Genomic DNA, 25,238 nt, shown 5'->3' on the forward strand with positions numbered 1-25,238 from the left:
GCATGTATTTGAATCATGTGAGCACGAAAAAGGGGAAATGTTTCAATTATGACCATCACATGTTTTAGTGTGTTATTAGTCACCAAACCTACATGAAGCTTTTGGCTGGCATGTACTATAAATGTGCGCGCATATGACATTGTTGTGCAGTTGTTACGCTGACAGAGTTGTGCAAAGATCAGTTAATTCGTTCAAATTTGTAGCTTTTGATAGTTTAAATGTAATACGTGCTAATATATAGTTGTGCGTAAAACCATAGTATCCACTGATGGTACAACGTGCGTAAAACCATAGTATCTGCTAAGGGAGCAACCTGCGTAAAACTATAGTATCCACTGACGGAGCAGCGTGCGTAAAACCATAGTATCCACTGAGAGAACAACGTGCGTAAAACCATAGTGTCCACTGAACAACGTGCGTAAAACCATAGTGTCCACTGATAGAAGAGCGTGCGTAAAACCATAGTATCCACTGAATGAACAACGTGCGTAAAACCATAGTGTCCACTGAACAACGTGCGTAAAACCATAGTGTCCACTGATAGAAGAGCGTGCGTAAAACCATAGTATCCACTGAATGAACAACGTGCGTAAAACCATATTATCCACTGAACAACGTGCGTAAAACCATATTATCCACTGATGGAACACCGCGCCGTTCCCGAGCGCGCGTTGCCGCTTTGCAGACGCTTGTGTTATGCAGTGGGACACTTTCAGAATGACCTGTGCGCCTCGCTGTGGTTCACGTACCTGCTCGTTTACCTCCACGCGGTGCTGGGCTTCGGGAGCACCGCGGCCGGTGCGCTGCTGCTGCTCGGGCAGGTGGCGGACGGAGTGTGCACACCGCTGGTCGGGTACGAGTCCGACCGGATACAGGGAGTCCAGAGGCTCGGGAAGAGAAAGACATGGCATTTACTGGGTAAGAAAGTGCAGCCTGAAAGTAGCAATGGATGAATGGATTGGTTAGTTATGATCTACCTGGTTTTACCGATTTATTTATTTATTTAGATTAGCCTAAAACTTTCAAATTTTTAGCCAGTAACTGATAAATACAGTGGGCCTAATATTCAATAGTGAACTCAGGGACAACTAACCGATATTATTCTATGTAATTAATACATTTGTTCATCAAATTCCTCACATACAACTTCAATTTGTCATAGTATTGAAATCTGATGTGTTACTTTTACTTGGCTTTTGGCCACACATTAAGTAACCTAAATAATATTACAGATGCAGTCCCTGACAAAAGTCTTGTCGCTTATCCATTTTGTAGAAACAAAAGCTTATAACTTGATTTTAAATTAATCGATTGGTCTTAGAAATATCTCGTGAAAGCTAAAACCCTCCCAAATTATGCTCAACATACTAAAATAAATTTGCTTCACCGAAGAAAGATTGATCATTTAATGAACACAGAAAGGTCAGATTTTGGCAAGACAAAAGTTTCATATGAGACATTTTTCAAACCAATCGATTAATTTAAAGTCAGGTTACAAGCTTTTGTTTCTACAAAATGGATAAGCGACAAGACTTTTGTCAGGGACTGTATTATTTAGGCTGGACCAGAGAGTATATAAAGAAGAACTATACAAATGAAATGAGCGATGCCATATTTGAAGCTGCCACTTGTAGAGTGGCCGACCCAGTCCTGTTGTATTCTCACTCATCACCACTAGAGGGTATCTATGTTACTGCAGTCTGATAGTTTGCCAGCTTTGACCTGACAGAAGAGCAGAGAGCACAGGTGAGGGGAGGAAGGATGTGTTCATATTTTCAATGCAGTATTTCAAAATATACAGGCTTTATACAGATTTTACTGCCTCTATTATCTACTTAGCACTAACCCCACTAGTTTCTCATGTCTCTCTTCTGCCCCCTGCAGGTACAGCGTGTGTACTGGTCTCCTTCCCGTTCCTGTTTAACCCGTGTCTGGCCTGCAGCGCCTCCACCCCTCAATGGGCTCAGATCGTTTACTTCACCCCGTTCGTCGTCCTGTTTCAGTTCGGATGGGCGTCTGTCCAGATCTCTCACCTGTCACTCATCCCGGAGCTCACGTCGTCGGAGGGGGCCAAGGTGGAGCTTACGGCCTACAGGTGAAACTACTACAAAATGATACTACGGCTGTGTACCTGCGGCTATTTGGGTGGTGTCCTGGTCAAGTCCAAGTTTAGTTTCAGGTTAAGCTGCCATTTTACTGCCGTACATGTGCAGTTTGAAAACATATTTAGTTACAGAATACTGAATACCAGCCTTAAGATGTAGTTTCAATCAGAGTACTATATTCTGAATACTTGAAATACTTTTACACAGAGTTGAAGTATGTTATAGAGTAAAAAATGAGATATAATTACAAACAGCTTTATTTTGTTGCCCTGTCTGTTAATTTATGTCTAATTAGAGAAGAAAAATCTGCCAAAACTGCGTGTTAAAGTGCTGCCAAATATTCCTGCCAAGTATTCTGAATATCACCACATGCAAAAGTAACTGTACCAGAATACTTTTACTCTAAACTAGTATTCAGAATATGTGTGAGTGTCATTGGCTGTGCTGGGTTTACACATGCACACAGGACGCTAAAACTGAATTAAACTGGGACTAAACCAAGAACTAAACCTGGACCAGACGAGGACTATTACAGGATCAAGTTTATGTTTTTAGGATCAAACTAGAACCAGACAATAATAATAATTTAAATGCAGCTTCATTATGTCACAATTTAATGATCTAAATGGGATAAAAAAGACAAATGTGATTAAACTGAGGTCTGTGTGTCGTCTGTAGGATTTAAACAGCTGTAAGAAACAGAGCTGCAAGATTAAAGGTATAGACGGATGGATAGAGAGAGACAGAAGGATAGACAGATACACACCGAGAGAGAGAGAGAGACAGAGATACAGGGAGAGACAGAGAGAGAGACGAGAGAGAGAGAGAGAGACGCAGAGAGAGATGGAGAGAGAGATACAGAGAGAGATGGGGTGAGAGACAGATGATAGATGATAGACAGAGAGAAAGAAGGAGAAACAGAGACAGGCAGAGAGAGAAGCAGATTGATAGATGGATAGACAGAGAGAGAGAGAGAGATAGAAACAGAGAGAGAAACAAAGAGAGAGAGACAGAGAGACACAGAGAAAGCGACAGAGACACAAAGAGAAAGCGACAGACAGACAAAGACAGAGAGACACAAAGAAAGAGACAGAAGACTAAAACCCAACCAGACAAATCTAAATGCAGTCAGCTTAAGTCTTTGACAGCTTAATTATCTAAATGGGATAAAAAGTTACACAATGGGGCTTTAAATACACTAATTGTTGTCCTGGGCATGTATTTGGTCGACCGAGAATTTCTTTATTTTTTCCTGCCCTGTTACATTTTACACTGCAGCTGTTTTTCCCTAAACACTGCACTGTTTGTCCAATCATCATCAAGACTTAAACGAGGGATTAAAGTTAAAATATCTAAAGTTAAAAGTGTCATCTTTTTATGTTTATGTCAGTGTTTTCTAAGTAAAACCAGACACGGTATCCAAAAATAAGAACTGAAATTCACTGGAAAAGGGAAGTTTGAATGCAAGAATCACAGTTTATGGAAAAGTTTGTTTTCTGTCTATTTGAAACATTTGACCAAAACCCACAGATCAACCTCTGAGCACGGCTGCTTTTGTCCTGGGACAGAATGTAAAGACAGTTTTAATCATTCTAATGCAAAAGATCAGGACATCACAACATGAGGCTTTTATCTGTGTCCCACCACTTTCAATGAAATACAGTGAAAATGTGATTGTCTCGTCTGTAGGATTTAAACAGCTGTAAGAAGAAGAGCTGCAAGATTAGAGACAGACAGATGGATAGACAGATACAGAGAGACAGAAAGGAAGACAGAGAAACAGCGCGAGACAGAGAGAGAGAGAGGGAGAGAGGTGCATACAGAGAGACCAACAGACAGACAGAGACAGAGAGAAAGAGAGAGACAGAGAGGGACAGACAGACAGAGAGAGACACAGAGAGAGAAACAGACAGAAACAGACAGAGAGAGATAGACAGAGACAGACAGAGAGAAAGACATGGAGAGGGACAGACAGAGACACAGAGAAACAGACAGAGACACAGAGAAACAGACAGAGACAGAGAGGGACAGACAGAGAGACAGAGAGAGAAACAGACAGACAGACAGAAACAGACAGAGAGACAGACAGAGAGAGACAGAGAGAAAGACATGGAGAGAGACAGAGAGAGACAGACGGAGAGACAGAGAGAGAGAGAGAGAGAGATATGCATACAGAGAGACCAACAGACAGAGAGAGAGACAGACAAAGAGACAGAGAGGGACAGACAGAGAGAAACAGACAGACAGAGAGAGACACAGAGAGAGAAACAGACAGAAACAGACAGAGAGACAGACAGAGAAAGACATGGAGAGAGAGAGAGACAGAGAGGGACAGACAGACAGACAGAGAGAGACAAACAGAAACAGATAGAGCGAAAGACAAGAGACAGAGAGACAGAGACAAAGAGAGAGAGATAGAGAGTGAGACAGAGAGTGAGACACAGACAGAGTGAGACACAGAGAGAGAGGCAGAGACACAGAGACACAGAGACACAGAGAGACTCATAGTCCAGGGTAAAAAACAGACAAACAATCAGAGGCCTCTGACCCTTAACCTCTTGGGACACGTCTCCACCAGTGTCTCCACAGCTGAGAAGTATCACGATGTCTCTGTATCTAATATGAGCCAACAGTAAAAGGTTATTTCTTTATTCCGACGGCGCACACACATTTATACATCACATGCCTTTAGACAGCAGCAGTGTGTCAGCTCTGGGCCTGTGTGTACAACATACGGCCCTGATGATACATGTCCCACCATCTGACACCCAATCTGTTCATTTCATTCACATGGAAATCAACATCTGAGTCACAAAACGCAAACACTATGACATAATGTGACATAATGCATTGTTATAAGTATAAAAGTATAAACCTGATCAGTTTTACCATTACCAAACCCCAGAACTCGCCGTATCACAACATAAACCTGCTTTTTAACAGTATTCATTTTAGCTGCTCCATCTGTATTAAATATTATTGACCTGTAGAATGTTGTCACGTCATTTGAAACTCGGCAGTACACTCAAAATCCACCACCAGATGTCGCCAAAAACACCTTTCCACATGAACACTGGCCTCTCTCTGCAGATACGCCTTCTCTGTGGTGGCTAACGTCACTCTCTACGCTGGGACCTGGATCCTCTTCCACTTCCAGACAAACATGGATCCTGAGGCTTCAGACAGTCTGGGCCCAGCGGACGTCCCTCTGTTCAGAGTAAAACCAAAAAAAACCAAAGTTATTATAATGTAAATGTGTATGTGTTTTAAGCATTTTGTGTTTCAGAGTTTGTCCCGGATCATGTTGTGTATCAGTGTCTTGACAGAGAGATACAGACAGAGAGATACAGACAGAGAGATACAGACAGAGAGATACAGACAGAGAGAGATACAGAGAGAGAGAGATACAGACAGAGAGATACAGACAGAGAGATACAGACAGAGAGATACAGGGAGGGAGATACAGGGAGAGAGAGATGGAGAGAGAAACAGATACAGACAGAGAGATACAGACAGAGAGATACAGACAGAGAGATACAGACAGAGAGATACAGACAGAGAGATACAGACAGAGAGATACAGACAGAGAGATACAGACAGAGAGATACAGGGAGGGAGATACAGGGAGAGAGAGATGGAGAGAGAAACAGATACAGACAGAGAGATACAGACAGAGAGATACAGACAGAGAGATACAGACAGAGAGATACAGACAGAGATACAGACAGAGAGATACAGACAGACAGAGAGATACAGACAGACAGAGAGATACAGACAGACAGAGAGATACAGACAGACAGAGAGATACAGACAGACAGAGAGATACAGACAGACAGAGAGATACAGACAGAGAGAGAAACAGACAGACAGACAGAGAGATACAGACAGACAGATGGAGAGAGAGAGAGACAGAGAGAGAGAGACAGAGGGAGAGAGACAGAGGGAGAGAGACAGAGGGAGAGAGACAGAGGGAGAGACAGGGAGAGAGACAGATGATGGATGAATAGACAGAGAGAAAGAGGGAGAGACAGACAGACAGAGAGAGAGATGAAGAGCGAGAAAGAGAGAAACAGAATGATAGATGGAAAGACACAGAGAGAGAGACAGAGAGAGACACAGAGAGAGCCTAGAACCCAACCAGACAAGTCTAAATGCAGCCAGTTTAATTATTTCACAACTAAATGGGATTAAATCATTAGCGTCATTATATTATTATTAATCGTTATTATAATGTAAATTTATATATGTATTTATATGTATTTTAAGCTTTTCCTTTTGTGTTTCAGAGTTTGTCCCTGATCATGTTGTGTGTCGGTGCTTTGTTCTCTCTGATATTTCACATTGGGACGAAGGAGCACGTGTCCAACCCAGAAACAGAAAGGCTGACCCTGAACTCTGACGTGAAGAATAAACAGAGTGTCACAGTGTTAAAGTGGAAACACTGGTTAAAAGAGCCGTCGTTTTACCAGGTGAGGCTTTTATTTAGACAGGGACAATACACGCCATTACACTGACCTTAAAAAAACAGGAAAGACGTATAGTGCCAGGTTATACATGTCGTCCCTGGACAGACTGATGTTTAAGTAGAAGTAACAATTTGGTGTAGATGGGTGAACGACCTGTAAACATATGATACGGACATCAAATACGACACATCTCGCTCCTCAAATACATACACTCTTTTCTTTCTTACACATTCACTTTCTTTGATATGACCCATTTCTTTGTCACATGTGCAAACTTTTGAAAACTTGTGCATGTTATAATCTCCGTGCGGATGTAGCCTGATGTGTGTAGATACAGAAAGTGATCACGTTACAGCAAAAATGGTGCAGAGTGCTAATAAAGAGCTAACCTGATTGGACCAGAGAGCTGCAAAATGACCCAGTTTGCATTAAAACGGTAAATGTTATGGTTTTATTTAGCGCTTTTCCACCTTCGAAGCACTTTACATCAATACTGCAGTGTACACAGACAGATAAGAGTAACATCGGGCTCTTAAACGACTATTGGCAGCACGCACAAAGTTGTAAATGAGCTGATTTTACACTTTTAAAGGTCTATATTAAACTCTGACCTTATCTTTCAGGTGGCGTTCCTCTACATGTGCTCCCGGCTCATAGTGAACCTCTCTGTGACCTACATGTCGGTCTATGTCACCAGCTCGCTCATGTTACCAAAGGTGAGAAGACAGAATTATATTGATAAAGTTTAAAGCAATTGACAGGAAAATATATCTGACTTCTCTCCTTCCTCTAGAAATTCATAGCCACTATTCCTCTGGTGATGTACGTCAGTGGGTTTGGTTCATCTCTCGCTATGAAATCTGTCAGTAAACACGTCGGAATCTCAGTAAGAGCGTTTCACATGCTTTTATTTTGTATTTTATTTTGAAAAGTGGTTAGAGATGTTAAGTTAGAAGTGAAATTGATAATAAGAGTGAGTTTGAAGTGGGACTTGGGAAAAATGGGATTAAATCAAGAACTAAAAGAACATGAGCAAATAAGTCTGCAGCAGGTCTAAACCAGGACTAAACCAGGACTAAACCAGGACTAAACCAGGACTAAACCAGGACTAAACCAGGACTAAACCAGGACAAAACTGAGACTAAACCAGGACTAAACCAAGACTAAACCAAGACTAAACCAAGACTAAACCAGGACTAAACCAGGACTAAACCAGGACTAAACCAGGACAAAACCAGGACTAAACCAGGACAAAACCAGAACTAAACCAGGACAAAACTGAGACTAAACCAGGACTAAACCAGGACTAAACCAGGACTAAATCAGGACTAAACCAGGACAAAACCAGAACTAAACCAGGACAAAACTGAGACTAAACCAGGACTAAACCAGGACTAAACCAGGACTAAACCAGGACTAAATCAGGACTAAATCAGGACTAAACCAGGACAAAACCAGAACTAAACCAGGACAAAACTGAGACTAAACCAGGACTAAACCAGGACTAAACCAGGACTAAACCAGGACTAAACCAGGACTAAACCAGGACAAAACCAGAACTAAACCAGGACAAAACTGAGACTAAACCAGGACTAAACCAGGACTAAACCGAGACTAAACCGAGACTAAACCGAGACTAAACCGAGACTAAACCGAGACTAAACCGAGACTAAACCGAGACTAAACCGAGACTAAACTGAGACTAAACTGAGACTAAACTGAGACTAAACTGAGACTAAACCAGGACTAAACCAGGACTAAACCAGGACTAAACCAGGACTAAACCAGGACTAAACCAGGACTAAACCAGGACTAAACCAGGACTAAACCAGGACTAAACCAATAAAAGTTAAAATCTCATTTTAAGTGCTAAAATCACTAAAATAATTCTACCATTGCTTCTATTATTCATTGCATTTTCAAGGCGTTTCTTAAAATCTTTATTTAATTTATCCTTCCTTGCTGCTGCTCTCGACCCAAATTCACCAAACTGGAGAAAAATAAAATAACTTTATAACCTATTTAATGAATAAAAGTTATTTCAGTTTCTTTTATGAGATAATTAGACCTATCCATGTTGCATTTATTAAATTCCATATGTTAAAGATTGAGGTCGTCTCTCCACAGACTTGACTTGTTAACATCTGGTGGCGTTGCCTGCTTGTCTCCATGGAGATGCTATTGCTTTTCCTGAAATATTCCAAAATATGGCATTAAACTAATCCATGGAGGCAAGTAGGTGATGCCAGTAGACCTGAGTTACAAGTCACATCTATGGAGCAGCAATCCCACTCAAAGTAATAATGTTTAAGTTTTTCAACGTACTTTATTTTTGAGCAATAAAAACACACGTAAATGAGTAAATACAAAGATGGATACGTTGAATACTGTTGAACATTCAAGGCGAAGCAACCTCCCTCCAGAAAAGTAACATAGTGGCTCTTTAAAACGTGATTTTGTTTCCACAGGTGACGTACCTGGTTGGTCTGGTGCTGGTGTTTGGCTTTGCAGTCTGGGTGTTTGTGGACCGGTCGATGGGAGCGCAGAGCGTCTATGGAGCTGCAGTGATGTTAGGAGCAGGGTCGGCCGTTGTCCTGGTCATGTCTCTGTCCATGACGACCAAACTCATCGGAGAACAGACCGTAAGTTTATCTGTTCATTCATAGACTGATTGATTATGTATCTGTTTCTTTCATTTGTGTTTTGTTGTGAAGCGTCTTTGAGTGTCATTGAGCGCTATTCAAGTGTTTTATTATTGTTATTTATTTATTTATTTATTTATTTATTTATTTATTTATTTATTTATTTATTTATTTATTTATTTATTTATTTATTTATTTATTTATTTATATTTACCTTTATTTATTTTATTTATATATTTTTTTGCCTTTTTTATTTTCTTTTTCTTTTTTTTTTTCTTTTTTTTACATTGATCAGTTTCATGATTCTGTCCAGTGCAAAGTTAAACAAAAAAAGCTAGATGTAGATGCTTATGTAATGAAGGCAATTTACATGTTGAACTTCAAAATTAATTCAAAAATATTCCGCAGATCAGAAGTGAATAAAAGTTAATGGAGTTTGTATTTATTTTGCAGCAAAGTGGTGCTTTTGTGTACGGGTCCATGAGCCTCACAGACAAAGTGGCCAACGGTTTGGGAGTCATCCTGATCCAGAGCCTACGACCCTGCAGGTGAGGGACAGGGGACAAGTGCGGGTGAGGGACAGGGGACAAGTGCGGGTGAGCGACAGGGGAGAAGTGCGGGTGAGCGACAGAGGACAAGTGCGAGTGAGGGACAGAGGACAAGTGCGGGTGAGCGACAGGGGAGAAGTGCGGGTGAGGGACAGAGGACAAGTGCGAGTGAGCGACAGAGGACAAGTGCGGGTGAGCGACAGTGGACAAGTGCGGGTGAGCGACAGAGGACAAGTGCGGGTCAGCGACAGGGGAGAAGTGCGGGTGAGGGACAGGGGAGAAGTGCGGGTGAGGGACGGGGACAAGTGCGGATGAGGGACGGGGACAAGTGCGGGTGAGGGACAGGGGACAAGTGCGGGTGAGCGACAGAGGACAAGCGCGGGTGAGCGACAGAGGACAAGCGCGGGTGAGAGACAGAGGACAAGCGCGGGTGAGGGACAGAGGACAAGCGCGGGTGAGGGACAGAGGACAAGCGCGGGTGAGGGACAGAGGACAAGCGCGGGTGAGGGACAGAGGACAAGCGCGGGTGAGGGACAGAGGACAAGCGCGGGTGAGGGACAGAGGACAAGCGCGGGTGAGGGACAGAGGACAAGCGCGGGTGAGGGACGGGGACAAGTGCAGGTCCATAGGGTGAGTTCTTCATAACATCCGCATCCAAATGATTGTAGTAAATGTGTATGGAGTTTAAAAACACAGTGGAGCACTTCCTGTATTACCACATGATGACATCACAAGGTGGTTTGAGACAAGAACTCAGCCTAAATATGCAGGATTGTGTGTTAAACATGTGTGAATGAAACAAAACACAACTCCAGGTCTGTTTTTTGATGAGGAAACATTATAATCTAGATCAGAAAATAGTGTAATATGGGACCTTTAACTGTCAGATTGAAGATTTGCTGAGTCTATCCACATGAAACAAACAAACAAACTGGCACAGAGTTCAACGTCTTTGTCAGTTTAAATCAACAAAAGTGGAATTATGTTTTTTACTATAGTTTCATAAAGTGGTGCCATGATTCAACCCCACAGATGTGATTGTTGTCAGTTAAACGAGCTTTAAAACATAAGATTAATATTACACGTTTGTTCAGCCAGTCCTTAAGAAACAATGAAGACAAGAATGATGGGAGTTAAATATAAAACTTAACATAATCAAATCCTACAACACCTATTTCATGAAGTTACATCCTTAAAATCCCTGTGTTTGTTTGAGTCCAGTTCAGAACAGTGCTGTCCGGACTGTGTGTGGTTCTACCGTGACGTCATGGCGACAGTGACGGGGGGCGTGGCCTTAGCAGCGGCGCTCTGTCTGCTGACTGTGCTCATCTGGCCAATCAGAATAAGGAGGAAATAAGAAGGTCAATATTCTTTTAAATGTGTCTGTTACATATATTTATATAACTGTTTACAAGAAACGCACTTTGATTCATATTGATGCTGCTGATCTCCTCCATGGTTCATTATGTAAAACACGTCTGCTGAAGTGACCTGTGTAACATCACTGAAATAAAGAATGTTTTAAGTGTAAACTGAATGTCATCTCTCCTCTTTCTTTCATTTTTACACCTCTGATGTTTCAGAGGTAGTGCAGTAGCCAAAATATGTATTCAAGTATAAGTAAAGTTACTTTGAAATAAGATTAATAAAGAATTTGGAAAAACTAGCACTTTATACTTTCAACATAAAGCTTTTGTCACTTGTAGATGTTACTCAGAGTCTGAAGAGGAACCAAAACACTGGGTTAGAGTCAGTGGTGGATTGTAGCAAAGTAAAAGTATCTGTACTTTACTTAAGTAGATTTTAAAGTGGAGACTTTTTACTTTTACTTCACTACATTTGAGAGACAGTATCTATACTTTCTATTGCACTACATTTTTGGACAAGACTGAAAAGTAAAAGTATTTTTTTATTATTGTTTGAGATCTATGTTTTATATAGACATATATACTGATTTGTTTTGTTTGTTTGTTTGTATTTTAAACAGGGCACCAATGAAAAAGAGTCTAGGTCAGGGGTCTCCAACCTTTTTCCTCCCAGCTCACAGGAGGAAAAAGGAGAAATACCAGAGAACTACTCATTTTAGCAATCACAAGAAATTGAGTATATGAGAGCCACGGCAAGCCTCAGACGGGGTACAGCTAGATGTCTATAGAACATAAACCACGATCCATTTATTAGTGCACAAAGTTAGGCATCGAAATTATACATTTACAATGGAAATTACTCAAATTTTAGTTATTAGCTTAATAAGCATAATTCAGAAATCACTTGTAAAAGGGTGGAGGTTCTCTCATTGGGCTCACCTGTAAAAATAAAGATAAAGAAGTAGAAGAAGACCTGCTGAAAAGACTGAGGTGTTTATTTTTTAACATGTTCCTAGTTTGACCTGGAAAAGTCCTGTGTTTTCTTGCTCTAGCTCTGGTGGGACATGAGAACCCAAATCTTTTCTTTGTCAGTTCTTGTTGCATTTGTGCGTCTGAGAGCCACTGGTCTAAAGCAAAAAGTGTCTTAACATGATGTTCATTTGCATCCAGGTCCAGTCAAACCCGTGTGTGAGTGCGTCCTCTGGCGGTAGTGCTGAGGCGGTGCAGTTGTGGGTGTGCTGCGGTCAGTGGCCTCATCACAGCGGACACAGGCGGCAGGACACACGGCTCTGACGCACGGCTCTGGCTCCAGGCGCGTCCCAGCAGCAGCTCCTGAAACAATCTGCCATCTAAAACCACAAACTCAACCAACCAAAGCTTTTTTTTTTTACAACGAAAACCTGTTGAACTTTTAAAAACTTCCACTATTTGAAGGAAAAGGTCTTAACAGGAAACGCTCCGGGGGTTGGCAAAGTTTTCCTCACCTCACGAACCAACAGTCTGCAGGTAAGACATGAACCTGCTGCCTAAATCACACATTTTATTCACTTTTCTGTCTCTAAACTCACCGTACACCATCTTATTTTGAAGTTTGTAACCACTGACCACATTAAAGTCCCGTTATTTTCCCGTTGGAGCTGCGCTGTGTTACGCACGCTGTGTTTGGTGCAGGTGCCTCGCCATTGTCTCGTTTTCTCGCGTGAAAAATGTGTTACTACTCTGTTAATACGGTTTTATTAGGTGGGATTAGTGGATTATCGTGGCCACGTGTCTGTAAATAAAGTAGTTTGCAGTTATACATGAGTAATTAAAGAGATTTTTAGCTGTTTTTACGCGCGTTGGAGCAGAACTAGTGGACCACCTGCGCGTTTTTGGGGGAGTTGGGCTTGGTTTGTGTGAGTTGGACTGTTCCAAGATGTGCTTTGATTAATTACACACAAAAATCCTGAAATTTTAACTGTATTAAACTAAAAAGCAGTGGTGGAATGTAACGAATAAAAGTAGTAATGTGCAATTCTTAAGTAGAGTGTTGAGTTATCTGTGCTTTAGACAGTTTTACAGTGTGTACTTTTTACTTTTACTTAACTATATTTGAAATCTGTATTTTCTACTCCACTGCATTTTAAGAGTTCAGAAACAAAAATATACAAGTAAAACAGGTAGGAAAAAAGGATTTAATTGTTTCTGTTGAAAAATTCAGCACAAATCTGTATCAAAAACACTACATTTTTAGCCGTTTACGACCTCAAACTCTGCACAAAACACTTTTACTTTGTACTTCTGAAGTACATTTTTACAGGGGTGCTTTAATACTTGTACTTAAGGTGATTTTTTTCATGTGCTACTTTTACTCCGGTATCTGTGCTTTTACTTAAGTCACTTTTTCAGCATTTTCTTTTGTCCTATTGGCATTATCCATGTGTTTACATTGCTTTAAATCAAACTTTGCTCCTCTTTTCTGCACTTCCAAGTTTATATCATGACAACGATAAAATCTAAATTAAAAAGTGCTTGAATTTGGATTAAATTTACCTGCGCACTGCTCAACATCTACTGGAGACTGTCTAATAATCCAGTGGTTCCCTTAAAACCTTTTGTCCCACGTCTTTATTTAGTATATTTATCCATATATCACCATGAGTATTGTTTGATATTTTGGTATTTTATATTTTAGTACATTATTTTGTGACAGTGCTACATTTTTTGTTGCTTGTTTAGTGAAAGGAAACTTCTTTATCTAGATTTTCACTGTTAAAATTATAAAAAGCTGTGTATTTCATAGTTTGTGCAGGTAATAGTTTATCAAAGATGTTCTTAGAATATACTGCATGTATCCCTATATCGTGATATCGTATCGGGAGCCATGTATCGCGAGTTGTATCGAATTGTGAGCGACCCTGTGAATCTCAGCCATACTGTTTAATTTATTCTTCTTTTAAAACCTGACACTATTTCACCTGGTTGGGAAACACTGCTCTGATTAGACCTGTCACGATAACACATTTTGAAGCGCATTTTATATCGCTACAGAGAAATATCACGATAAACGATAATACTGAAAATACTGTACCAATACCAATTTTTAAATAGACATCATTAGTATCATTAAAAGGCTTGAGCTGCAAGAAATAAACAGTAAAAAGAGCCGATAATTAGCAAAAGGAGTGATTTATTCTACTCTCTACAGCGCAAATCTTACGTTATTACATAAAAATGGCAAAATGTACCCGTTAACGCAAAGAAAAAGTACCGACGATGAAAATATACTGTTCCAGCTTTCATATATTGAACGATAAGTCAATATAGTGATTATCGTGACAGGTCTAGCTCTGATCTACATATTCCATAAAGAGGAAAAACGACACAGTTTTGTGTTAGACTGAGGTGTGTGCTGTGTTGTGCTGCTTTGTGTGTGTTTTGAGGAGGTTTTGGCTGGTTCCTGTGTGCGCTCCTGGGTCCAGAGGTGTGGAGAGTAAAAATTCTACTCGGTGTATTAAAGTTGAAGTTAATGTAAGTGGACGGACAAAACAAATAAATAAGACTCAAAAGTAAGTCTGGCACTATAACACATTTTGAAGTTTGATGTATTGCTGAAGAAAATATAGACGATAAATGATAATATTGAAACTGACACTGACACAATGACCCGAGAGCAGATTTAAACCACAAAAACTATTCTAAATCTACAATATTCTTAGAAAAAAAACATGAGCTTCAATAAATAAACAGCAGAATGAAACAAGTAAGTATTTAGTCTCTATAGTAAGTCATAGAACGTATTTATTCAACATTATACTGATTAAATCTTATCATATAGCCAAAAAAATAACAAACATTTTCCCACTAAAATGTCCACATGATAAAAATGTAACCAAAAAAAAAGATTGTTCCATCCATCATACACTGAACGATAAGTCGATATATTAATTATCATGACCGGCCTATTCAAAAGTATTTTCAAAGGTCGGACCACACTGACCCAAAGGTTTTTTTAAGAAGTCTCACGCTTAGTTGACTTTTATTAGTACAACGCAGGGCCGGCACAGCGTATAAGCAGACTAAGCAGCGGTTTAGGGCCCTGAAGCCAGCAGAGGGCCCCCGAGAGCCCATACATTTACACTGAAAATAATATAATATACAAAGTTTTATTGGGAACAAGGCCTGTGTGTTTACAGCAGCCTAAATATCCCTCTAAAACGATTACATTTGTTTTATATCTATAGTAGCAAAATATCTGCCGCTGCTACATTTGTTTTTGAGTCGGGCAGAGGTGAGGGCGGCTATGTGTTTACACCGGTGCAAGGACCCGACATAATGTAAATGTAAGCCACTGTCGCCAACTGGAACACATTAAAATCCACCAGAAACGAAGAAAAAATGTCTAGAAATTAAAAAATCTTGACCCCCCTTATATATTTGTCTGCTGTTCTGGATGTTTTCAGTCTGATCTTGGTCATATAAACACAAATACAACTGGACAAAGTGATGAGAACAGAGTCATAAAGTTGTCAAATGTGAATCATCAATAGCTGAGCCGGGTACATCCGCTGCCGGGGGCCCCAGAGACAGATTCAGCTTAGGGCCCCCTGAAAGCTGGGAGCGGCCCTGGTACAACGTTTCGGTCCCTCTGAAAACTGAAGAAAGTCAGAGGGACCGAACGCACATGCCGCCAGGTCACATGTGCAGAGTCCACACAGAAAAAGTTACACATAAAAATTAGAAAAATAAAAATATATATTGAAGGAGCTTTGCTAGAAACACATTTAATTTTGACGACATGAAGCTTTTTCCACTTGTAGATTTACTCACAGTGAGAAGAGTTGGCAAAACATTTACTCAAACTGAATAGTACTCAAGTAGGAGTAAGAGTGTGGGGTAATGGAGTACTACCCTCCTCTGCTGGACCTGTTTGGATCAGATCAGAGTCATGTGACTGAGGAGTGGATGAGAGGAATTCCTTCATGAGCAGCAGATGAGTGAAGCTGTGGGCGACTGACCCGTGACCGAGGTCCAAACTCCGCTTCTGTGGGAGGACTGACCCGACACTCACCCAAATATGAGAATACACAAACACGTGCCGCTCGCGAAGTCAGCTCTCAATAACAAAATAATCCAGATGGTTCAACGCGCAAACACTGCACATTTAGGCTGAGTTCTTCTCTCAAACAGAAAACGCTCTGTTCCACCTTGTGATGTCATCGTGTGGTAATACAGGAAGTGCTCCGCTGTGTTTTTAAACTTCACACACCTTCATTAGACTCTTTTAGATCATTTGAATTGCCAATCTCTACTGAACAAAAGGTAAAATGTAGCGGTTAACTTGAAAATTACCACTTGATGACATCACAAGGTGGAACAGAGCATTCTGAGCTTTTGAAATATAGACAGAATAAGAATAGAGAGTTACTCAAACATGTGTGAATGAAACAAAACACAACTCCAGGTCTGTTTTTGATGAAGTAACAGCATTTTAACATGACTTAAAGCTCATAAGAGTCAATTTAGCCTGTGATTTGAATCGATTCTTGTGGAGTTAAATGGTTTTAAATGCATTGTAGGGTAAAAGCTGCTACAGAAGAAATTGATTAAACTGTTTATTTTACACAGCAGGAAATAGTGGTCAGAAATTGGAGAACTATAATCAACTACATGACACTATCCCAGACAGTTGTTTTATGTGTCATGGGGCAATACAAAAGTAGGCGGGGCTAAAAGTTATAACTAAAACATGTTCCTGACCCATAGTTTGAAATCAGGTACAGTTTTTTTTTTTTTTTTTTTTTTTTTTTTTTTATTTATGAAAAAAAAAGTACAGTATAAAACATAACAGGACTTGACAAGAGATAGAAACATGTAACGGGAGACAAAGAAAAAGACAAGAATATGATAAACCTGGGACAAAGCAGAGGACAAGAAACAGAAATAAAACAATGATCAGAGCTGGGGGTGAGTTGTGGGGGTGAGTTGTGGGGGATGGGCTGAGGGGGTGAGTTGTGGGGGGTGGGCTGAGGGGGTGAGTTGTGGGGGGTGGGCTGAGGGGGTGAGTTGTGGGGGGTGGGCTGAGGGGGTGAGTTGTGGGGGGTGGGCTGGGGCTGATAATGAGCTAATGTTTTATTATTGAGCAGGTAAAATGAATGGATGAGTGAGTTTAGTTATAAAGTTATAACTAGTTTTGACTTTCAGTTTTAAGGTTGAGTCTCCATTCTCTTTTATTTGTTTTTTTCCTTTTCCTTTCTTCCCTTATTATTTTCCTTCCTTTCCTTTCTTCCTTTTTAATTATTTTCCTTTCTCCCTTTCCTTTCCTTCCTCTCCCATCTTTTTTCGTTCCTTTTTTCTTCCTTTTTTCCCTCCTTTTCTCTTTTTTCTTCCCTTTTCTCTTTTTTTCCTTTTGAATTGAATTTTACTTTACTTTACTTTACTTTACTTTACTTTACTTTACTTTACTTTACTTTACTTTACTTTACTTTACTTTACTTTACTTTACTTTTACTTTTACTTTACTTTACCTTTTACTTTACCTTTTACTTTACCTTTTACTTTACTTTTACTTTACCTTTTACTTTACTTTTTATTGTAATGCTTTTTTTTTATTATACTTTTATTAATTCCGTAATGTAACAAAAATGGGGGATCAATTAAAAACGCTGCAGTCAAGTTGCTGTATTCAAGCGTTATATGATGAAAAATTACTATTGACATCCTGGTAATTATAAATCCAGAGTCATAATTAAATACTCTTGTCTATGCTCAAAAGTCCTCAAAATGGCGTCCATGTGGGAAAACAGGAAAAGTCAAGAGGCCCACCCACTGTTGAGAATCACGGTTTTTATCAGTAAAACCCACCTGCAGATGTAGAGTGATACAGCAGAGTGTGTTTTGGAAAACTTGGACCAGAATCAGTGGAGATCATGTTTTTCTCTAATCTTTTCCACTTTGATCAAATCTGCCCTGTCACTCTTAACCTTACACCATTGTCGAGATGTAACGATGTCATGCTCTTAGCTCCATAATTGATGAGACTTCCCTGTGAAACCTGAGGTGGTGCCGTCGAGATGAGTCAAAGGATCACTCCTGTGTGTGTTTGTGTGTGTGTGTGTGTGTGTTTGCGGGTGTGGACCTGATGAAACGTTATGAGAACCATCACTGCGGAGTGTTGTGTTACTGCTCTGGTTGTTCCGTGCATCCAAACCTTCTGCTTTACGATCAGATGGAAGCGTGCCCCATGACCATTTATCCGGTCAAAGATGCTGAGTTGTAAACATTCTCACAACGGGGCTAAAATGTAATACTGTGTTGTTTCGTGCAGAAAACGGGGCGACAGTAGCTCAGTTGGTAGAGCGTTTGTCCACTGATCCGAATGTTTGTGGTATGAATCCCACTCTCAACATAAACGTCACTGGTTGAGCGGTTAGATCCACTGACCCACAGGTTGGCGGTGCAATTCCAGCTCCCACAGATGAATGCTGTTGTTGTGTTCTTAGGCAAAACACTTAACTTTCTGCGTACACTGGTGTATGAATGCGAAACGAAAACATGATCATTTACTATTTGAAAAAAAAAATATTGTCACTGACTGAACTCTTTTCTTAATCTTTTAAAATAATGACAATGATTGAATTACTTTCTTCTTGTTTTTTTGTACAAAACTGCAAACCAAACCCTGCACAATACAACTATAGATATTGTAGTGTAGTATTACTGTGGCTATTTCATGTTATGTCGTGTATTTGCAGTGAAATTCTCCAATGACAAACTTTTCTTTCAAAAAATCTCTTGCTGATCTTCATTTTGGTCGATTGTTGTCTATTTCTTAAAGCAGCATTGCGTAACTTTCTGAAGGTGTCACATCACTTGCATGAATCGATAATATAAAGTTGAAAACCAAACTTTGGGAGAGTTCTTGTTTAGAACTTTAGTGGAAATGATGTCGTCCACTTTTAGACCTGGTTTAGTTCTGGATTAGACCTGGAATAGTCCTGTTATAGACTTGGTTTAGATCTGGTGCTGCTCGAGAAGCCAAATCTTTTCTTTGGTGGTACTTGGTGTATTTATAAGTTTGAGAGCCACTGGTCTCTTTGGGTCCCACCCCCAGGAGCTGGAGGACATGTCTGGGGTGAGGAAAGTCTTGGAGCTCTGGATAAGAGGAAGAAAATGGATGGATGGATGGGTTTTTAGGAAAAAACTAACTTAATATCATGTTCATTTGTGTACAGGAGCAGCTAATTGATGCAGCTACTCATCCTTGTCTCCAATCCAGCCAATTTTGATCTATTGTTGTCTATTTCTTAAAGCAACATTGCGTATCTTTCTGGAGGTGGCACGTCACTTGCATGATTCCTTGGAAATACAGAGTGGCCCAAAAGTCACTGACAGTTGAAAAAAAATCATAACTCTATTGTTTCTACATATTTTTCTTGTATTTTTTCAGCAAATTTAGAACGACCCTTCCGACATTAATCTGAGCAAATACAGCACCGAGGAACGAACCCTCAGTGGAACTTTGAGTCACATGGGTCAGATTCAACATTTTAACACCAGAGATGCCCTGAGCGTAAACGCCATTAAAGGAATAATAAGTGGTTTTCAAAGACGGGGCAGTATGTGACCTCCACAGACCTGACTAGTCCTGATTTCTTCCTGTGGATCGATCTTAAAGAAAAGGTGTTTGTAAATAAACGTCAGACAATAAACAACTTAAAACGTAATATCGAGGGTCAAGTAAGAGCCATAAGACGGAAATGCTTTTAAATGTTATGCAAAGTGTTTGGATCGGGCGATTCAGGGCGAAACCGAAAATGGTGGACACTTAAGAAGCATTATTTTTACTTCCTCTAGTTTAAGTAGTGATAAGTTCAAGTGTAAGTAACAATTACAATCGTAAATATTGACAAAAATCTCAGAAGGTTCAGTTTTACCTACTGCTAAAATTTGGTGAGTATAACTTAAGAATTATAGGAGCTACTGAAGATTTAAAAGTGTCAGTGACTTTTGGGTGTTTTTATGTAAAATTGAAGGGTTTTCAATTCTATTAAAGCACATGTGTCAAACTCAAGGCCCGTGGGCCAAATTCGGCCCGCCACACCATTTTATATGGCCCGTGACAAGGTAAATTAAAAGGTATGACTGTCTTAAAATGTCAGTTTATCAGGAGATACACAGTTACACAGCCATTTTATTCATATCTATGCAAATCTGTATGCAGCATTTGTAACTTGAATAAGTAATAAATATAGAAACAGTTAATTAACAAGATTAAAAAGTAGTTTATTTATTTTACATTACATCTGGTTACATTTAGTTACATTTATACGGTCTTATAGTTACATCTGGATCTTTGAGAGCGACCATTTTGTTGATGTGGCCCTTTGTGAAAATGAGTTTGACACATCAAGATTTTGAGAAAAGGCTTTTATTTGAGTCTATTTTTTGCCTTAAATGTTACACAGTTTTGAAAAACCTTTACCAACTAATATATACAAAATTTACCCATCAGATTATTTTTTCCGAGTAACTCCTAAACTCCCAAAACACAGGATGAAATTTTAAACATGGAGTTAAACAAAGGCGAGGTAAAGTGATACCTGTCCTGCTCCGCTCAGGCTTCACACAGAGCAGCTCTTGTCCTCCGCTCGCTCGTCTACGGCCAAGGCTTTTTTTGTCAAGCCTGAAACCATGGCAACGCAATTCTGGTGAGGAGCAGCCTTGATGTCTGCCCCCCTGCCCCGGGAACAAAGGAAAAAAGTTACAGATGGCGACAGAGAAAGAGGGGGATGGATGTAGAGGGAGAGAGAGTAAGGAGGGAGGGAGGGTGAGGGGGAAGAGGGAGGGAGAGAGGAAAGGAGGGAGGAGAGATACTCAGAGGGGCAGAGAGAGGAGAGACATGCAGAGAGGGAGAGAGAGATTGGAGAAAAGAGAGGAGAGAGAGAGAGGAAAGGAGGGAAGAGAGATACGCAAAGAGAGATTGGGGAAAACAGAGAGAGGAAAGAAGGGAAGAGATACATAGAGAGAGGGAGAGAGAGATTGGGGGAGAGAGAGAGAGAGAGGAAAGGAGGGAAGAGAGATATGCAGAGAGATTGGGGGAGAGAGAGAGAGAAAAGGAGGGAAGAGAGATATGCAGAGAGATTGGGGGAAAGAGAGAGGAGAACAGAGAGAGGAAATGAGGGAAGAGAGATACGCAGGGAGAAGGAGAGAGATTGTGAAAATATAGAGAGGAAAGGAGGGAAGAGAGATACGCAGAGAGAGCGAGAGAGAGATTGGGGAAAAGAGAGAGGAGAACGGAGAGAGAGACAGGGAGGGAAGAGAGATATGCAGAGAGAGGGAGAGGGGGAGAGGGAGAGAGAGTCAGGGGAAAATAAAGAGAGGGAAGAGGGAGACAAAGAAATGGTAGTTAGAGAGGGTAAGAAAGACAGGGGGAGAAGATGAGAGGGAGAGAAGGATGAGAATGGAGGGAGAGGTCCAGGTCAGTGCAAAAAGAGATGGAGTGAGAGAGGGACACTGGTATAGCAAGAAGGAGAGAGACTGAGAGGTACTGAGGGAAATATAGAAAGAGACAGGGAGAGATAGAGCTAGAGAAGGAGAGAAAGATTGAGATGTAGTGATGGAGAAGAAGAAACTGACAGAGGTATGAAAGAGAGGTAAAAGGAATGTACAGATGTAAGGAAAGAGTGAGGGAGAGAGACAGAAGACAGAGAGAGAAGCACTGAGAAAGGTTGGTAGAGGGGAAGAGGGGTAGAAAGGAAGGGATTAGAGAACAGAGAAAGACGTAAAGAGACTGAGAGAGGTTGGGAGAGGTAGAGATGGAGAGGGAGAGAGGGATGGAGGGAAAGAGCGCAGTGAAAGATGTTCAGTGCTGGCGGTGGTTTAATAGTAAGTGTTTGAGCTGAGACCTGCTCCACGGAGGCGGACACAGAGGACAAAGAGCCCAGAGTTATGGCTCTGAGCTGGGGCACTTTTACAGAGACTCCCTCCTCAGACGCTCCAGCGCTCAATGGACCGTGTCACTGCCGTCCCGCCAAGATGTCCGCCAAGGCAACCATACATTATTATTACATAACACACGACTGTGATCATAAAGTTTAGGGACGATGATGCCAACGCGGGTGTCTGTCATATCAGGAATGAGTGTGTTTGTAAACTTAAGTACAATATTACTTCAAACGTGTGGACCCCATCACGGAATAGATTTTTTTTTTTTAGATTTTTTTAATTTTTAGATTGATATGGGCAAATATTGATTATCGGCAGGGAAAATCCACCAAAAAGTTTAGAAAATAAAGATAAAATATACTCCCACTGTCACGACCTACAGTCCAACTTGCAGTGGTGGAAGGTAACAAAGTACAAGTAGTAAAGTAACGTGCTTAAGTAGAAGTTTTATGTATTCGTACTTTACTTTTACAGTGGACACATTTTACTTTTGCTTGAGTAACTTTTCCCGCTTTATCTGTGCTTTTACTTAAGTAACAAAATTGAGCACTTCATCCCCCACAGCCCACCTGGACGTGTCATTCTCTGGGGCTTATGTTTTGTTAATGATTTTTATACAAAGCAGAGTCTATATGGTGTTCTATTGTGCAATCCTGCTGAATCTGCAAAAAAAAAACCCCATATGATCCAGCAATAATTTCTCCATAGTGATGGGCCTCCACTGGAAAAGGTACATAGTGCACCTTTATGCAGCCTGTGCGACATTAGTGCTCTGTGGTTTCTGCCCTGTCCAAGCAGCAAAAAAGGGTGTGATATGAAATGAATTGCGTTTTCAAATGTTTTCAAAGTATTTCACAATGTGGAGTTTAAAGTTGTGGTAGACTTTGTTGTCCCTGTAGGAGGTTTATTGAACTTATCTGTCAGAAAATACCTGAAGCACCACAAAACAGATTGTCCTGTTATTATTTAAGTGCTTCTGTTTTTCTGCTGCTTTGTTCTGAACAAATGGTTCTGATGAGGCAACACTCAAAGCAAAGCAAATATATCCTGCACACTACTGACTGTTGACACAACTTAACTTAACGTAAAAATGACAAATCTTTGTATTATGTATGGACACAAACACACCATTGTTTTTACCATTAATTAGAGCTGCACAAAACATTGCAAAATTGTTAATAATTCAATGCAATAACTTTTAACTTGAATATTTTATTTCAAATCTAATACATTTATAAATTAAAATTAAAAAATCAAATCTGAATCAGTTCATACACATTTTTTTTGTCCTAAAACTAATGTATTATTCATTCTTGTCAAAATGTTGAAGCAGTTACAAAGGCTTGGTTTATTTATTATTATTATTAAACTCAACCTCTTTTTCTGTGATTAATTGATTGATCGTCTTGCGTTGCTTTAGATATGATCATAAAATAAAAATAAATCAGCAGTTTCCTTTCATAGTATTGTTGCTCTGGTTTCTCTGAATTGTGAATGGATTGAGCCAAGTCAGAACAATAGTTTATGTTAAAAGTGTCAGTTGTTGTGTCTTTAATCGAGGGCCTGCACGTTAGCTACTTGCTGCATTACAGTTCAAATCGAAGGAAGTGTGTAGACTAAAGTAAAATAACCATTTCGGCTCCAGCGTGTTGCTACTTCTTGTTGTTGAACTTAATTCCCCGAAGAATGACCTTTGTTTTTGCAGCACTGGCCTTGAAAACATTCATAAGACTCACAAACAGTTAGAAAACAATATTAAGTAGCAGGATGTGGCTGTTCAAAGTGTGTGTCTGCGCTGTGGGGGTGGAAGAGGCTAAAAAGGAGGCATTGTTTCTCCCTGCTCTCCTCCTCCTCCTCCTGGTGCCGACATCGCTGTGCACATTTGAAGACCTCAAATCTAAGGTCACCGGAGCACAGGGGGGGGTCACACTGACAAAATTAAAATCTATTCATATTGTTTTTAATCACTTCAATTAAAATATGTAGATTAAACGATGTTCTTCAGAAATGTGCTTGAGTTTTTGTTGAGGGTCAGGCACTTTTCTGTGTGACAATAAGTTTTTAAATTTTAATATCTGTTTTATTTGAACTGCTTGTATATTTATTAAAGAAAGATAATGCTAGTGTACTCTACACCTTAGCCCAGGCTCAGACTGCACGCGGTGCAGGAGGAGGTGCAGGAGGAGGTGCAGGAGGAGGTGCAGGAGGAGGTGCAGGAGGAGGTGGAGGAGGAGGTGCAGGAGGAGGTGCAGGTGGAGGTGCTGTGGCGCTCCGGATGAATTCCGTCTATCTTGCCAAACCTGGGGCCGACCGCAGCCTTTTCCCTTAATAAATAAATAGTTATGGTGCGATCATGTGATCTCGTGCGATCATGTGATCTCGTGCGATCATGTGATCTCGTGCGATCATGTGATCTCGTGCGATCATGTGATCTCGTGCGATCATGTGATCTTGTGGTTGCAGCTTCAAGGCGATGACACAACAGCACAGAGAGCACCACTCTGAGTGAGTGTCCAGTGCAGCACTGGAGTCACAGCTGGACTGAGGGCAGACTGAGGCATTATGTTTGTTTGGAAGTAAATATTTGTTATTTTATTTTTATTTTACAGCTACTTTTCTGCAGCCTTTTATTTTTATTTATTTATTTATTTTTTATTAAAGAAAAGTAGAAGTAAAAATAAAAGTAAAAACACTGAATGAAAAGGTGTGTCCAAGCGTTTAAGTGGTAGTGTAAATCCCTACCTCTGCCCATTATTACTTCCGATACTTGAAAACTGTTTATTATGTAGCAACAAATACCTGGAAGAAACAGGTGAGTGCAAAACAAAGCCACCCTCATAAATGACACTCAATTCAAAGTGGTCAAACATTTACTGAATATGTTACTAAGCGAGTCACTCCCTCTTATGCATATCTCAACATTGACTTAGTCATATCGAGGCAGGACGAGGTACGGACAACTCCAAGTGCATTTGACAGGTTAGACTACTTATTTCACTAAAACATAAGTAACATCATTATAGTTAAGATTTAACTAAACATTGGCTAGTTTTATTCTATTTTTTAAAATTTTGGTAAAGTTTACAATTTTATTTTGTGGTTGGACGTACACAGCGGTATTTCTAGTAACTTTAACCTATAGCGACCATAATGTTAACAAGGACCAAAAGTTGTCTAAATTGCA

At 40.2% G+C, this 25,238-nt stretch overlaps 3 protein-coding genes across 4 annotated transcripts in view; 2 read left to right on the plus strand and 1 right to left on the minus strand.

Annotated features, from left to right (window-relative positions):
- The first annotated feature begins 619 nt into the window (after positions 1-619).
- LOC117369896 (major facilitator superfamily domain-containing protein 12-like) lies at positions 620-11,126 on the plus strand. Its single transcript, XM_033965239.2, has 9 exons — positions 620-918; positions 1,885-2,095; positions 5,196-5,322; positions 6,392-6,574; positions 7,195-7,287; positions 7,365-7,457; positions 9,040-9,213; positions 9,667-9,761; positions 10,983-11,126. Exons 1-9 carry the CDS (start codon positions 642-644, stop codon positions 11,116-11,118), a joined length of 1,389 nt encoding a protein of 462 aa, XP_033821130.1. The 5' UTR covers positions 620-641; the 3' UTR covers positions 11,119-11,126.
- The window catches only part of ankmy1 (ankyrin repeat and MYND domain containing 1), a 295,837-nt gene continuing 271,559 nt past the window's right edge, over positions 961-25,238 (minus strand). The window contains exon 21 of the mRNA XM_055221547.1: positions 961-973. The gene's annotated coding sequence lies outside the window, so the exon portion shown is untranslated. The remainder of the gene's footprint in view (positions 974-25,238) is intronic.
- Positions 12,395-25,238, plus strand: part of si:ch73-61d6.3 (occludin) — a 40,381-nt gene continuing 27,537 nt past the window's right edge. Inside the window, exon 1 of one of the 2 annotated variants that reach the window (XM_033965495.2) lies at positions 12,395-12,634. The gene's annotated coding sequence lies outside the window, so the exon portion shown is untranslated. Of the gene's footprint in view, positions 12,635-24,949; positions 25,034-25,238 lie in introns of those variants that run through there. The other variant, XM_033965494.2, reaches the window with a different exon arrangement.

Source organism: Periophthalmus magnuspinnatus, chromosome 4 (assembly GCF_009829125.3).
Source record: "Periophthalmus magnuspinnatus isolate fPerMag1 chromosome 4, fPerMag1.2.pri, whole genome shotgun sequence".
NCBI classification, from domain to species: domain Eukaryota; kingdom Metazoa; phylum Chordata; class Actinopteri; order Gobiiformes; family Gobiidae; genus Periophthalmus; species Periophthalmus magnuspinnatus.

Bases quoted from the DNA above. Each gene is read 5' to 3' on its own strand.
- LOC117369896 (XM_033965239.2), top strand. From the start codon at position 642: ATGGAACACCGCGCCGTTCCCGAGCGCGCGTTGCCGCTTTGCAGACGC. The intron at 919-1,884 runs GTAAGAAAGTGC...TGCCCCCTGCAG, and splicing joins AAAGACATGGCATTTACTGG to GTACAGCGTGTGTACTGGTC. The intron at 7,288-7,364 runs GTGAGAAGACAG...TCCTTCCTCTAG, and splicing joins GCTCGCTCATGTTACCAAAG to AAATTCATAGCCACTATTCC.